General features: G+C 45.0%; 2 protein-coding genes across 17 annotated transcripts in view; one reads left to right on the top strand and one right to left on the bottom strand.

Moving 5' to 3' along the window:
- The window catches only part of MAP4K1 (mitogen-activated protein kinase kinase kinase kinase 1), a 176,053-nt gene extending 172,618 nt beyond the window's left edge, over positions 1 to 3,435 (top strand). For 2 of the 5 annotated variants that reach the window (XM_033956546.1, XM_033956542.1), the window contains exon 33: positions 2,408 to 3,435. In XM_033956546.1, coding sequence (XP_033812437.1) covers positions 2,408 to 2,480 — 73 coding nt within the window. In that variant the 3' untranslated portion in view covers positions 2,481 to 3,435. The remainder of the gene's footprint in view (positions 1 to 2,407) is intronic. The other 3 variants (XM_033956543.1, XM_033956544.1, XM_033956545.1) reach the window with 3 other exon arrangements.
- Positions 3,436 to 9,229: 5,794 nt separating this feature from the next.
- Positions 9,230 to 15,316, bottom strand: part of RYR1 (ryanodine receptor 1) — a 314,039-nt gene continuing 307,952 nt past the window's right edge. For 8 of the 12 annotated variants that reach the window (XM_033954052.1, XM_033954048.1, XM_033954050.1 and 5 more), the window contains 4 exons: positions 15,188 to 15,252; positions 13,439 to 13,539; positions 12,878 to 12,929; positions 11,015 to 11,110 (listed from right to left, as the gene is read on the bottom strand). In XM_033954052.1, the coding sequence (XP_033809943.1) occupies positions 11,015 to 11,110; positions 12,878 to 12,929; positions 13,439 to 13,539; positions 15,188 to 15,252 (314 nt within the window). Of the gene's footprint in view, positions 11,111 to 12,877; positions 12,930 to 13,438; positions 13,540 to 15,187; positions 15,253 to 15,316 lie in introns of all 12 variants that reach the window. The other 4 variants (XM_033954047.1, XM_033954059.1, XM_033954057.1 and 1 more) reach the window with 1 other exon arrangement.

Below are 15,316 nucleotides of genomic sequence, written 5' to 3'. Positions count from 1 at the left end.
TGAAAACCTGACTGGCAAGGGGCTACTCCAGCACCGAGTTGAGAAACACTGTTCTAGAATAGATATCAAACTGGTTTAGAAGCTAATTAGATGGGACATAAGAACAGCCTTACTGGGTCCGACTAACCCAGTATTCTGTCCACACAGTGGCCAATCCAGGTCACTAGTACCTGGCAAAACCCAAAAAAATAGCAACATTCTATGCTCCTGATCCAAGGCAAGTAGTGGCTTCCCCCATGTCCCCCTTATTAACAGACGATGGACTTTTCCTCCAGGAAATTATCCAAACCTTTCTTAAAACCTTCTAGGTTAACCACTCTTATCCTAACCTCTGGTAATGCGTTCCAGAGCTTAACTATTCTCTGTGTGAAAAAATATTTAATCCTATTGGTTTTAAAAATACAGTGGTACCTTGGATTACGAGCATAATCTGTTCCAGGAGCATGCTCGTATTGTAATCCAAAATGCTCGTTTATCAAAGCAAAGTTCCCCATAGACAATAGTGGCAAGAGCAACGATTGGTTCCAGAACCCGGGGTATGTACCTGTCGGGGCTGGGTGCTGCAACGCCGTCTCCTCCGTCCGCCTCCTCTATCCGTCATGAAGAACAACCCCACAGTGCCGCTTCGGGGGGATGCCTTTAATATGCCAGTCGCCGGAGAACCCGCAGCGCTGCTTCAGAGGGATGCCTCCTCCATCCGCCGGCCAGCCCTCCACGTCTGATGCCCCTTGCATGCTGGAGAGCCCCCACCTGAGCCCATGCAGCCGAGCGCTGCCCCACCCGCATGCGACGCACAACGCCGATGATTGACGCTGTGCGCATCACACGCAACGCGCAGGGGGGACGGCACCTGGCCGCGCAGGCCAAGACAGAGGTCCTCCAACCTGCGGAAGGCACCCGACGTGGAAGTCTGGCCGGAAGAGGAATCCCCTGAAGCGGCGCTTCCTGGACTGTAAGTGCTCATTTATCGGGGCAGTGCTCGGTTTGCGAGTCAAAAGTTTGCTGAGGGTTTTGCTCGTCTTGCAAAACACTCGCAAACCGAGGTTTCACTGTATTTCCCTGTAACTTCATCGAGGGTCCCCTAGGCCTAGATGAATAAAGGCAAGATGGGTGAGCTGGAGTTTTTGTTTGGGGGGGGTGGGGTAATGCTTACAAATAAATTATGACTTTCAACATTTTGGGGATTAAGGGGGTAAGGGAGGGTACAAACCCAGTGGTGTAGCGAGTGAGAGTGGCGCCAGCACCAGGCATCGCCACACCTTGCACTCACCACTCGTCCCTGCCACTTGGGCCCCTGCCCCCCCCCCACATACCTCTTTAAATGTTCACCGGCGTGAATAACATCTTCACCTACTGCTCGCGCCGGCTTTGGCTCCCTTCTGACGTCGCGACCTGAAAATGATGTCAGAAAGGAGTCGACGCCAGCCCGAGCAACAAGTGGAAGGTGATGCTCATTCCGGCGACCAATTAAAGAGGTACATGGGGGCAGAGAGGGGAGTGGTCTGCACCCCCCACCCCTACTTACTACACCATTGTACAAATCTATTTGCTTTGTGTCTGCCTATAGGTATGTACACATATAGATGTGTCAATATATGCATGCATCTGCATACTTCATTTATTCAAATTTGTACCTTCCTATTATAGCCAAGCACAGAAGAGAAAAAAAACAATATTTCCCTCTTTTCTTTACAATTAAATGATTTTCATCTTGTAGCATCTAACTCCTAAAATGCAATTAAACACCCATGACGGAGCCTCGGGTGAGTCCAGGTAGGTCTGGGCCCTCCAAAATTGGGCTCGGGTCTACTCAAAATTGTGGCACCTTTAAAGCTGGCGGGGATTCCCCCCCCCCCACCTGCACCAGCTGAAGAGGTCCTTTGCTGCTGGCCCAGAACACTCCTGGACTTACTGCAGCTGACAGAACTCTCTATGTGCTGCTGCTGCACCTGTTCACTCCCCGTCCCACGCATGCTCAGGTTTTGCATAGTTGGAGGAGAGCCAGCTTGGCGGCGGCCTATAGAGAATGTCGCTGGCTTCAGTGAGTACAAGAAAATTCTGGGTGACCAGAGCAAGACCTCTTCAGCTGTCAGAGCTAGTGGGTCTTTGCCAGCTCAGGTATTTACTGAATTTGGGGGAGGGGAAGGCAGGGGAAATAGAGTGTGTCCACCCACTTTGAGCTCAGGCCCACCCAAATTGGCACATCTGGCTATGTGACTGTTCAACACACTGCTAAAGAGAGAGCCTTGAACCAATTTCTGAAAGCTTAAAAAACCCATTACCTTCCTTCTAGAACACATAAGGGGCTACACACAAAAAGACCTTTGTTTAGTTCCAGTTCACTTCATTTCGTATGGTGGAGCTCCTATATAATCCTCGTTCTTATGGCTGTTTTTTTCTCTCCCAGTAGCATGACTGTGGTGGAAACAAGGCCAGTGGATGAGCCTGGCGCAGCGAGCAACCTCTACATACAGGAGTAAACTCTCAGCCATCCCCGGCTGTTGCCCAGGAATGCATCGCCTGCTCTTCTGTCACAAGAACCTTTCTTTGCACTGGAGACAGAGACCTAAATCAAACAAAGGCTGAAAATTTTAAGATGTCAGCCACATTTTCTCCCTTCTCTCCAGTCCATCGCTTCATGTCCGAACCCTTGTTTGTACCTGTCCAGAACATGAAGGTAGCCATCATATAGAAAGAAGAGCCTCCACCCTAAAATTAGTGTGATATGTTTGGCGGGAGAATGGGGAGAAAGAGACAGTACTTTAGAAGTCCTCAAATCCCTCAGCAACATCCACATTGTCTGTACAACAGAGTCCTGCCACTGGTGGGATTAGCAACCACTCATGGACTTCCACCTGCATTTTCCATCCCTGCCATGCCAGAATGTTAGCAGACCTTTGTCAGAGATTCTTTCTCTTTCAAGGGTGATGAGGTCACAGTTAATTTCCTCCAATGTAAACAGTGAAGCCCCAGGGAAGGGGTGTGTTTTTTGGACATTTGCTTGTGATGTCACAGACCAGGCAGCGATCAGCTCAAAGATGATCGTTGCAGTTGTCCAAGTCTCATCACGTCTGGGTAGGTAGGTCTGATGGCTGAAATGATGGTTCTACCAACCCAGATTCAGCAAGACCCGGATAACTGCAACAATCATGACGCCAGCCGTGGAAACCTAACAGAAGCTATAGCCCAGCATAAAAGGGAGACCATCTTTAAAAATTCAAATTTGTGACCAACGGACTCTCCTTGCCAAAATCCAAATTCATCAGCAACGGACTTTCCTGCCTCATTTACCTCAAACCCCAGCCAATCAGTTTGAGGACCGTTCTTTAGTGTCTATCTCAATCTCAGCATTCTTCAGTGGAGGTTAAATAGAGAATGACACGGTGACAAAATTCATCTCTGTTCCCGTCCCCTTGGATAACCGCAGGAAACCATCCTGCGTCATTCTTTAGTGTCTATCTCAACCTCAGTCCTTCTACCCCAGCATTCTTCAATGCAAGGCTTGAGGGTCAGTGGCCCATTCATACTCCTGATTCTTATGTGAGCCAAGTATAGGATAATGAATCCATTGTGACATCACTGATGAGGTTGGCTCTTTTTGGTAGAATGAAGCATTATGACATCACAGTATCAGCTCTGGATACCAGAGACTGTCATTCTTTAGTGTCTATCTCAACCTCAGTCCTTCTACCCCAGCATTCTTCAATGCAAGGCTTGAGGGTCAGTGGCTGAGCCCATTCATACTGATTCTTATGTGATATAATATAAAGGCAAACTGGAAGCCTAACAGACAGATTTTTATGTGATAATATAAAGACAAACTGCAGACCTCATAGCCCACCCTGAAGAAAGCCACAGCATGATGGCTGATTTGTCAGTTTTACCTACCTGGATGTGGCGAGACCTGGACAATTGCAACAATCAGGATGCGGAAGCCTAAGAGAACATATAGCTCAAATGCAGTTGGTTACTATGCAAAATTACACTATGATCTTCCTTTAGGCTGGTAAGAAGGAGCTGGAGTCCAGGGTGTATGCAGGAGGTGGGGGTGGGAAAAAGATGGTGTAATAAAATATAGTAAAACTCTGAAGCTGTAAAAAAAAAAAAAAAAAAGGAGATGCTTACATTTTTAAAATTATTATTGTGGTGGTGGTTACTGTTTTGGCAAAATTCTGTCTTCTCTCCAGAAGTTGTCTCCAAATGGGTCGGTGTGGTTCACAGCTTAACAGGTGCAGGGAACTTCTCATGAAAAGGGTAAGGGGTAGCCCTAGAGCAGGGTCTCAAACTCACAGCCCGCCAGGTACTATTTTGAGACCCTCAGTATGTTTATTATAATCATAAAAGTAATATAAAACAGTTTCTTGATCATATATCTCTTTAGCTATAAATTACAATATTTAAAGGAAAGATTTATAAACTATAAAGAGTTTTACCTCATGAAAAAATTGTCATTTCTTTAATAAGACATTAACTATTTTTTCTGAGGCCCTCCAAGTACTTGCAAATCCAACATGTGGCCCTGCAAAGGGTTTGAGTTTGAGACCACTGCCCTAAAGGTTCTACATAAAATTAAAAATAAGAGGCTTCAAGCAGGAAGCCGTGGTGTAGTAAGGGGGGTGGGCACTCCACCCAGGGCGCAGTCTTAGTAGAGGTGCCATCACCCATCCTCATTGCCCCCCCCCCCCCCCGTGTGCATGCGCCCTTGCCCTTCCCTTGTACCTCTTTAATTTTCCCTGCAAGAGCAGCATTGCGAACTTGCTGCCCGTGTCAGTGTCGCCTTTCTGACATCACTTCCGGGTCTCGCACCTAGGAAGTGACATCAGAGGGCTAGCTGACACAATGCGGGCAGCAAATTTGTGATGTTGCGCGCGCTTGTAAAATTAAAAAGGGAAGGGGGGGCGCACATGTATCAGGAGGGTCGGGAAGGAGCGAGGGGGGAGCGAAGAGAGCGGGGGAGGGATGCCACCGCCCTGGGCACCATTCACCCCCACTATGCCACTGGCAGGAAGAACATAGCAAAATGTCACAACTATTGCATATACAGATAAAAGATGTGGAGGGGCATTTTCAATAAGACGTCTGAGCTTAAAGGTTTTGGGAGATATCCAAAAAGCCAGTAGAGAAAATGTCCAAGTTAAAAAAAAAAACCCACCACACAATGTCTTTTTTTTTTTTTTTTTTTGCTGTAAATGACCCGTTAGAGGATCTCAAAGTCCCTCCTTAAGGGCCGCAATCCAGTTGGGTTTTCAGGATTTTCCCAATGAATATACATTGAAAGCAGTGCATGCACACAGATCTCATGCATATTCATTGGGGAAATCCTGAAAACCTGACTGGATTGCGGCCCTCAAGGAGGGACTTTGAGATCCCTGCATTAGACTTCTTAGCCTAGCAAGACATTTAACTTTTTTGGCCATTTTTGAAAAAAACAGGATGTCCAGATAAATCACGTCCAAAACAAACCATTTGCATATAGGAGAGGGCCAGCATTTTTAATGGACTGGCCACACAGACATGCCCACAGAGCAGTGGGGCACCTTAGAGGGCACTGCTGTGAACTTTACCATAATCCCCTTATAATGTATTGGTGAACCTTTCAAAACCTACTCTACCCCGCCTACCATCCCAATAGCCCTCATGACTGCAAGTGTCACCTGTACGGCAGTAGCACAGGATTTTGGTGGGCTCACACTTTCCACCATAAATGTAATGGTTAGAGTGGGATATGGGCCTGGGTCCCCCTCTCTATGGTTCACTACTCTGCCCACCAGGCTACTTCAGACACCTGCTTGTTGCTGTACTAGGATTTCCCACTCCATAAGCTGCTGTTATAGAGACAGGTATGTACTGTGGCATGCATATCTTTGGGGGTAGGTGGGAGGGGTGTCAGTGACCATTGGGGGGAGGGGAGGTCATACCTTCAGTGGTCATCTGGTCAGTTTGGGTACCTTTTTGGCACTTATTCGCTTTTAGGTCTAGTCCAAACATCTAAATGGCATCCTAGATGTCTTGGTAAAAGTTCGATCATGGCTTCAAGACAAAACGCCTAACAAGACGTCTAGAAAGTCAGTTTTGAAAATGATACTTGGACGTCTTGCCCAGTGCCACTTTATGCCATTTTTTGGACATCTTTTTAGAAAATGAGCCCCTTGGTGGACAGGAGACCATGCTAGAGGCCTCAACTGAAGTGAAAACAGGCAACGTCTAAAAGACATGTGGTCATGTGTCCATTTTAAATAAAATGTGTTTATTGGTGGTTTCCACAAATAAATTATTTGCAGCACCACAATCAAAAGTATAAGGTAATAAGGATCAGTTTAGCAGACGTACTGGTTAGAGATTTTAGAGTCCCTGACCCTGCAGCTCTTCTCAGTTATTCTATTCCCTGTTGGCTTCTCACACCTCTGTACCACCTACTTTGCTTCTGCAACAAAATAGAAAATGCCCACAATTCTACTCGTAATAGTTGGCATCTTAAACAGGCCTCAACAGTGTATAGAGATTATTCAGTGCTTATCAATTTTTTGTGGCTGTGATCTCATGAGGATGTAGTCAAATAAAATTGTGCGACTCCCTGGAGACTAGAGTGGGGATGGTGGGATTTGATATAATGTCTTTCTGTAGTTAGAATCAAAGCAATTTACATATATATAGGTACTTATTTTGTACCTGGGGCAACAGAAAGTTAAGTGACTTGCCCAGAGTCCCAAGGAACTGCAACAGGAATCGGAGCCAGTTCCCCTGGGTCTCAAGCCACTGCACTAACCATTAGGCTATTCCTGCAGAATAAGGATGCACTTATGGAAATCCCACCCAGATCATGACCTCAAATATAGGTTTTGTGACCCCCATCTGGGGTCCTGACCCATAGTTTTGGAAGCTCTGAGCTACACAACATTGGTCAAGAACGTTGGAACTAGCTTTTTTTTTTTTTTTTGTAAAAAGTGCTTATGTGCTTATTAATAATACTTAATATATATTGTTTGCAAACCACAGTAAGATATTATTAAATTCATAAAATTATCAAGTAGGTGAAAGTCAAGTGTTTCTCCTACACGATAATCTTTATACTCTTCCTCAGAGTAGTCAATCCATATGTTCCTCACATTCCTTATCAGTAGAAATTTCATTTTCAGATGGCATCATCTCAACTTCTTTTGATCCAGTCATGGGAGCTATTTTAGTGTAAGTTTTTTCTGCATCCTCCTTTTTGCCATTTTTATGGTTCTCAGTCATCAGATGATCCTTACTTTCTTCCAGGCTCTCCGATGCCACAACATCCTGCTCATCTTTGAACTTAATGGTCATGACCTGTTTCAAGCAGGTCATCATCATCAAAATTCAGTGCGATGGTATCTTCAGCCTGGACTGTAACCGAAATGTTATCATCCTCCACTATGTGATAGCTTCTTTTTCTTCAGTAGCTGCTTGCTCAGTTTCAGCTGCAAGTTCCTCTGAAGGAAGAGGTTAGATACTTCTTGTGTACCATCATCAGAATCTGTTATATCTTTATTATCTTCATCCTCTTCTAGAAAGCTTTCATCTTTTGATTCTTCAACTGATCTTTCCTCCAGTCCATCTTCTATATTCTCTGCATATTTCACTGTATCACTTTTTACTTAATCGGGGAGCAATGCTGAAGGTTCATCAAGTCCAGTATCCTGATTCCAACAGTGGCTAACCCAGGTCCCTAGTACTTAGCTAGATCCCAAGTAGTAAAACTGTCTAGTACTGCCTAAAACTTTGCCAGCCCTGGTGTTTACCTACTGGTAGATTCAAGAGCAATGATAGGAAATTCTACTTTACGGAGAGGGTGGTGGATGTCTGGAATGCACTCCCGAGAGAGGTGGTGGAGAGGAAAACGGTGACTGAGTTCAAAGAAGTGTGGGATGAACACAGAGAATCTAGAATCCGAAATATTGAATCTAGAATTAAATATTGAACTGGGCAGACTTGCACGGTCTGTGTCTATATATGGCCATTTGGGGGAGGATGGGCTGGAGAGGGCTTCAATGGCTGGGAGGGTGTAGATGGATTGGAGTAGGTTTTGACGGAGATTTTTGGCAGTTGGAACCCAAGCACAGTACCAGGTAGAGCTTTGGATTCTTGCCCATAAATAGCTAAGAAGAAAAAAATTTAAAAAATTTAAATTGAATCAGGTTGGGCAGACTGGATGGACCATTCAGGTCTTTATCTGCCATCATCTACTATGTTACTATGTGGTCAATATTTAACTGGTGGCATTCAGTGTTTTTAACAGGTGACCACCACTGGCCGAATTAAGCCCCAGTTTTCAATTCCAGGTCTTGACCAGGCACCAACATTGAATTGTGGCTATGCTGGACCTTATGCAGGTCCTGGCATCAGTCATGAACAGATTGGGTAAGATCCAGGACAATAAGAACCTAACAAACATGAATATGTATAATAGTACTGTGATACCCAGTGGCGTAGCGAGGGTGGGAGGTGCCCTCCTCTCGGCCTCCCCCCCGGACCTCTTTAAATCTTTGCCAGCACGAGCAATTTTGGCCTGCTGCTCGCACAGGCGTTAGCTTTCCCTGCAGTGATTTCAGAGGGAGCCAGGCCGGCGTGAGCAGCAGGCCAGAGTAATTGCTCACAATGGTGAAGATTTAAAGAGGTATGGGGGGGGAATGAGGGCGCCAGCGTAGTATGTGGGAAGACGGTGCCTGAGGCAGTCTACCCCCCTCCCCCCCCCACTTACTATTCCACTGGTGATACCCATTTTGATATATAGTACAAAAACACGACCAGCAATGCAAATTCTCCAGAACAGACTAGACATTTTAGATTCATGCAACTTAAGAATTCTGCATATCAGTGACAAGATTAAAATCAAATTGAAAAGAGACAACTAAAAAGTCATCCAGTAACGCAACTTCAGCATCCAGAAAGACAAAGTTAGACAAGTTCCTGCTGAACCAGAACGTATGCAGGTAGGGCTAGTCTCAGGGCGCTGGTCTTTGACCAGAGGGCCGCCGTGTGAGCGGACTGCTGGTCACGATGGGCCACTGGTCTGATCAAGCAGCGGCAATTCTTATGTTCTTAATAAATATACAGTGCATACCAAGGCAAGCCATGAACTGGAAACTAGAAGTAAAAAGAGGCCCAGGAAGGCCAAGATAGACATGGCATCAAGCAGTCAAAAAGGACCTCACTAAGCTGAGGATAACCTATTAAAAAAAAAAAAAATCCAACACAAACAGCCATCTGGTATTGCAGTTACAGTTTTTTATTTTAAAGTCATGTCACCCAGTTTTGGCTATATTGGAATGGTTCTAGGAGAAGGAGTGTGGCGTGCAAGTCTACTACATACAGGCCTGTGACTCACTCCCACTCCGTGGCATCCCTCTTATTTTGTGAGTGCATGGGTTTATTGCTCAAAAGTTATATAGAGGAAGAAAAGAGATCCATCAAGGCCTGACACTTTCTGATTGCCCTCATGATCTATTTATTTTTGTGGCCCTAGGTGGTCTCACTCTCTGATAGCAGCTATACTGCTCTAATATTTTTTCTTGTACATGCACTATCTTGGAGCCCAATGACATGCTAAAGTCATTTCTACCCTGGGGCAAGGAAGTCCCAAACTTTTACTACCCCTCTCCTGCCTCATCTCTCTGCCAGCTAAGACGAACACTTAATGCCATCATGGCTGGGGCTTTTTTTCTTTTTTTTTAATTTTCAGGCAGAACTTCCCTAATTATTCATCCCCTCTCCCTAATGGAAACTTGCAGCATATGACAGCAAGAGGCAGTCTGAAAGGGGGACATTCTGGCCCAGGTAGGAAAGACCAACATCCAGTAATACAGGAACAACAGTTAATGCTTGTATTTCTGGAGAGACTTGGTACAAAGCACACATGTCCAGGAATTAAATCTTTCAGCTCTAGGCTTGCAGACCCTAGTAAATGTTTTCTTCCTACATCCAGGAGCAAAAGCCAGTAAGCAAGCCTTGTAGCTTGGACACCCCACCATCAGCATGCCTAAAGGAATGAGTTAGATTAATTCAGCACTCTTCATTAACAGATTTACCCTCTGTGAAAAGAAAAAGGCAGATTGGGGACAATCACAGTTTGCAAAGGCTGTGCCTCAGTAGTCAGAGAGAGAGAGAGAGAGAGAGAGGTTGCCATATTTCAACATTGGGGGGGGCCTGTATGTCATCTTTTCCTCCCCACCCCCAACGCTTTGAGGCCTTACAGCTGTGACAGTGCACAGGGCAGGAAATGAACCAGAAGCAGAATTTGTAAAATACAGATGGAGAAGAGGGGACAGCCCCAAACTTGACTATCTCCGCCACACTCTTATTTTCCCAAGATACCATGGGACAACAGTAAAAGGCACTTCAGCTCTGGGTCTCACTGGACCCATCCAATTAAAAATACAAGAGGATGGTAGACTTTGCCCAGGGGTGGACACTAGAGTTACCCCAAAGGTATTGTTCATCTTCTCTCATAAAACGTATGTCAGTGCAACCAGTCTATGCTGTCACCCCACTTTCCAAAACACATTCACATCATCTTCCAAAATGCACGAAGACCTTTTCCTCAATCATTTCTTCTCTCCAAAGCTTCTTCTGTTTCTTTGTTTTTTCATTCATTTTTAAGCAGCATTTTAAAACAATTTTTTCTTTTTTTTTTTGTTTGTTTTTAAGTATTAAAAAAACTATACCAGATATTTTAGAGATATTGCACTTGACCTCCCACTAGTGGAGCTGTGTTTGGTAATGCTGGGGGGCGGGAGGGAAGGATCTGTACCACAGAAGAGACCTCAGGGGCACATAGGTAGTGGACATAAACACCACTTGCCTTCCCCACGCCAAAGGTTCAGGCAATGGCAGAAATGTCCCAAGAATATCCATTCGGTCCAGAAGGGGTAAGGAGAGTCTTAGCAGAAAGGGTTGCCATGGGAGAACTGCAGCTGATGCTTGCACATCAGAAGAGATGGTGGATGTCCTGATGTCTTGAGGGCGTTCTCCAGAGTGCCTGTAGCAATGGTCCCTAGCTCAACTGATCTTCATACTGCTTCCGGAAACAATCGCCCACTGGGAAAAAGTCCCAGCACCGTTCTTGGTACATTTTCCAGACATAGGACTCCTAAAACGTAATTTTAATTTAATTAGAAATTTATTTCCATTCCAAAACTGCCCAACCTGCATGGAGTACAGAAATTGGTCAGCATCATTTAGAACAGATGGATAATTATCTATGGTAGGCAGGGCCGGCATTAGGGAGATCAAACAGGGAAACTGCCCTGGGCCCCAAGGCACACAGTTTGAGATATACTGTGCTAGAGGATGGAGTGATAGGGATAGCCTGACCAATGGAGAGAGGGAGGGGTATTCTGAAAGTGGTGAGCCATTTGGATGAGGTCAAAAGGGAGATGATAAGATGAGTGAGAGAATAGTGAGTACAGTGGTAGAAATGTGGTAATGGGGAGTAGATAGAAGGAAACAGGAGGCTGGGAAAGGAGTGAGAGGGGAAATGGGAGAGCTAGGGACTGAGAGGAGATGGAGAGGTAGCTCAACATTTTAAAAGAATAAGGGTGAGAAAGAGGGCCAGATTTGAGTGGATAGAGGCAGAAAAGAAAAAGTTAGGAAAGCTGAAAGGGAAAAATCAATATGTTGGAGACAGGCATAAAGAGTGGATGGAACGAGAGAGAAAAGGAGAAAAAAATGGACAGCAGACTCTGGAAAAAGAATTAGTAGAAGATAGACAAAAAGCAGAAAGAGAAACTGGGACCAAGATATGGAAAGGTAGAACAAATTGTTTTATTTTGAATTTATTAACTGGAATATGTTAGCTTTGGGATATGAGCATCACAATTATTTTTGTATTGTGTTCAGTGGCATAGTCAAACAGTTGATTTGGGGGAGGGACTGGAGCCCAAAATTAGTGGAATGGTACCAAAGTTTCTCCTGGCCTGAGTGCAATATATAAATATTTGAGCTAGTGGGGATTTCTCAAGCCCTGCCAACATCTTCCTCCAGTCTGGCAACCAGAAATCTCCAAGCTTTGCAGCTAATGGCAATATCCTCAAGCTGCCACTGCTTTAATGCATGCATGAAAGCCAAACAGGGGTGAGGAGGAGGGAAGGCAGCAGCAGCTCTGCAGTATTGCTGCCAGCTGCAGAATATATTTATTTATTTATATTTATTCATTCACTTTTTTATACTGTTCTCATAGGGGAGCTCAGAACAATTTACATGAATTTATTCATGTACTCAAGCATTTTTCTCTGTCTGTCCTGGTGGACTAATGTACCTGGGGCAATAGGGGGATTAGGTAACTTGCCCAGGGTCACAAGGAGCAGCGCGAGTTTGAACCCACAACCTCAGCGTGCCGAGGCTGTAGCTTTAACCACTGTACCACACTCTCCACACTTGGAAAGTTCTGGTCACTGGACCTGAGGATGAGGGGAGGGGGTGGCAGGTGGCCATCAGTTGGTGAGGCTTGGGGATCCCCAGTAGCTACAGCAAGGGAGATGTTCATTTTGAGGTGGGCCTAAGCTCAAAGTGGGAGGTCCAGCCCCCTCTCATGGTTATGCCACTGATTGTGTTCAAAATGAAATACAGTACTTGCCAAGTTTAACTTTTTGGGATTTCCAGTTCAGCTTTGGTATTCATATTTCTAATTTGTGATCTATTGTTCTATATTTGGTGACGGTCTGTCTGTCTTTTTGTGTGTGAAGAAATCATTTAAAGGTGGGTGGGGAAATTGAGAGACGGGCAGATCGAAGAGAGGTCCCCCCTCCTTAATTTCTGCCCTGAGCCGCAGCATGTGTAAAACCGGCCCTGATGGTAGGGATAAGAAGGGAAAGGAGCTTCTGTGCAGGAAAAGAAAGAATAGCCCCTCATTCTTTACCTGTCCTGTGTGCTCAGTCTCATCCTTATTGATTAGATACATCAGAAAGAACCTGGTAGAGGAAAGAAAATATATGTTTTGTTCATTGGTGGTGACAGAAGGTAATGCTTTATTGCTCTGGTGAGTTTTTCTATTATGAAAACATAACAGATTACTATACTCTACATGCAAGCATCTCTCCACCAATAGCAAGACTCAGACCCCCCCCAGACCAGGCAACCTCTCCACCATTTACATACTGATGATGATCCAAACCCAGCCCACCTCTCCACCAATCAGAGGCCAGACCCCACGGCTCAATCCATCTCTCCATCATTTACACATCAAGAGCCCCTCCCCCAGGCCATCCCAGTTTATAATCAATTACGGGATTCAGAAACCTAGCATACCCCTCTATCCCTCTCATGGTTCAGATGCCCAGCCCAGTTCACCTATATTTACAAGCCTCATATCTCATCTCCACCATTCCCAAGGCTCAGAAGCTCCACCAATCACAAAATCACTTCTCTCCACCCACTGCACAGTGAAGGCCTGTATGCATATGGTATATCCAGTACTCACATATAGTTCGCCAAGTTATGTTCTTCCAGCGTGTGCGTTTCAAACCCATGTGGCGTGGTGTCAAAGTAATCACTTCCGATGCCACAGATAAAGCACTTGGTCTGTGGAAAAGAAAGGTGTAGGAGTGAGGGGAAGGGAGAGCCGTCAGCCCAATGATTTATTTATTTTCATATACAGCATTTATATTCTGCTCTATAATATAATTTCTAGGCAGATTACAAGCTGAGAAATCATTTATTTCCTGTATACCTTTGTTACTTTGGTTGACTTCAATAAACATGATTTACAAAAAAAAACAACAAACCAGAAAAACAACACTACATATAAACACATTAAGAAGCTCTTTCTTACATCAATTCCTTAAAATTACATATAAGCGTATATACTCCCCCTCCGTATTCGCGGTGGTTAGGGGCAGAGTCGGCCCGCGAATATTAAAAAACTGCGAATAATATTCGGGCTGGTTCTACCCCTAACCCCCGCTTCCCCCAGCTATTTTAAGCCCTGAAAGTCCCCCCTTAAGCCTTACCTGATGGTCTAGTGGGTTTTCAGGCAGGAGCGATCTTCCCATGCTCCTGCCCTGTGCAGATCGCTCAAAGGAAATGGCTGCCTTGAGCTCCCGTAGTCTCTCGAGCCATTTCCTGTGAGCGATCTGCATGCATAAACACACACATACATACAGTTCTTCATTATAAAAAGCCTCCTTAAATAAGAGTGTTTTAAGTAAAATTTTAAAATTTTTCACAGCTGTACACAGATGGATTGATTTCGGCAGCATATTCCACCTTAAGGGTCCCCCAATGTAGACGATCGCATTTCTATATTCTTCCAAGTTAATCAGTTTAGTTGTTGGAACATCAAGTACATTAGAATTAGATGACTGTAAAATTCTAGCTAGTTGGTGAATAAGCAGGGCTGCTGCGAGTACTGGTACCATCTTAACCATCATCCACTCATATTCATATCATCCACCCTTAATACATACTCTCTTAAAGGATTTGTGGAAAGGGAGCATGTGAAGTAGCTAAATAAAAAAATGCCTGTTTTATTTCTTTGTATTAGGCTTGATATTCAGCTGGTGTTGGTCAGTAATTGTTAAGGCACTGACAGCTGTGGGCACCGCGGTCAGAGCAGATGTTCAGGGCCACTCTCTGGTTAAGGGCCACAGAATATCTACTCTAGGGTCAAGTTAAATCATCTTCAATATTGAGCTGATTGTTTATAGACCACTATCTGCAACCAAAGTTAAATGAAGGCACCATTCATTCCACATAGTGGCTTAGTGAGGGAAGTTGACACCAGAGACAGAGGTGCCCAACATCGCAGCTCTGTGTACCCCCCATGCGCTCTTCCCTGCTGCCCCAATACCACTTCATTCCCCCTGCTCTTCACCACTCCCCGTATCTCTTCACATCTTCGCCGGCAGCAAGCAGGCTGGAATACTGGCCACTTGTGCTGGCTGAGCCTTCCTTCTGATATCATTTCCTGGCCCCGTGAACAAGTGACATCAGAATGAGGGACAAAGGCCAGCGTGAGCAACGTATAGGATAGCTTGCTTGCTACTGGCAAAGATTTGAAGAGGTAGTGATGGAGGTGGTGCTCTTGAAAGACCCATCTCATTGCCAGAAAAAGGGGGGGGGGGGGTGGAAAGAGGAGAGGTTCTGGTTCTCCAACAAGGTGGTGCCTGGGGTGGTCTGTCCCCATGCCCCCCCCTTTGCTATGCCATCGATTCCCTATTACTTTTTTTACCTCCATATCTTCTTTTACTTGCTCCTGCTGGTCTCTCAGCTCGCCAAATGCATCAATGATCAGACCTAGAAGTAAAACACAAATAATTACATGATTGATGGATAACACAACCACTCAAAACTGACTTGT

This window comes from Geotrypetes seraphini, chromosome 8 (assembly GCF_902459505.1).
Source record: "Geotrypetes seraphini chromosome 8, aGeoSer1.1, whole genome shotgun sequence".
NCBI classification, from domain to species: domain Eukaryota; kingdom Metazoa; phylum Chordata; class Amphibia; order Gymnophiona; family Dermophiidae; genus Geotrypetes; species Geotrypetes seraphini.
This window is presented reverse-complemented; position numbering and strand designations above follow the sequence as displayed.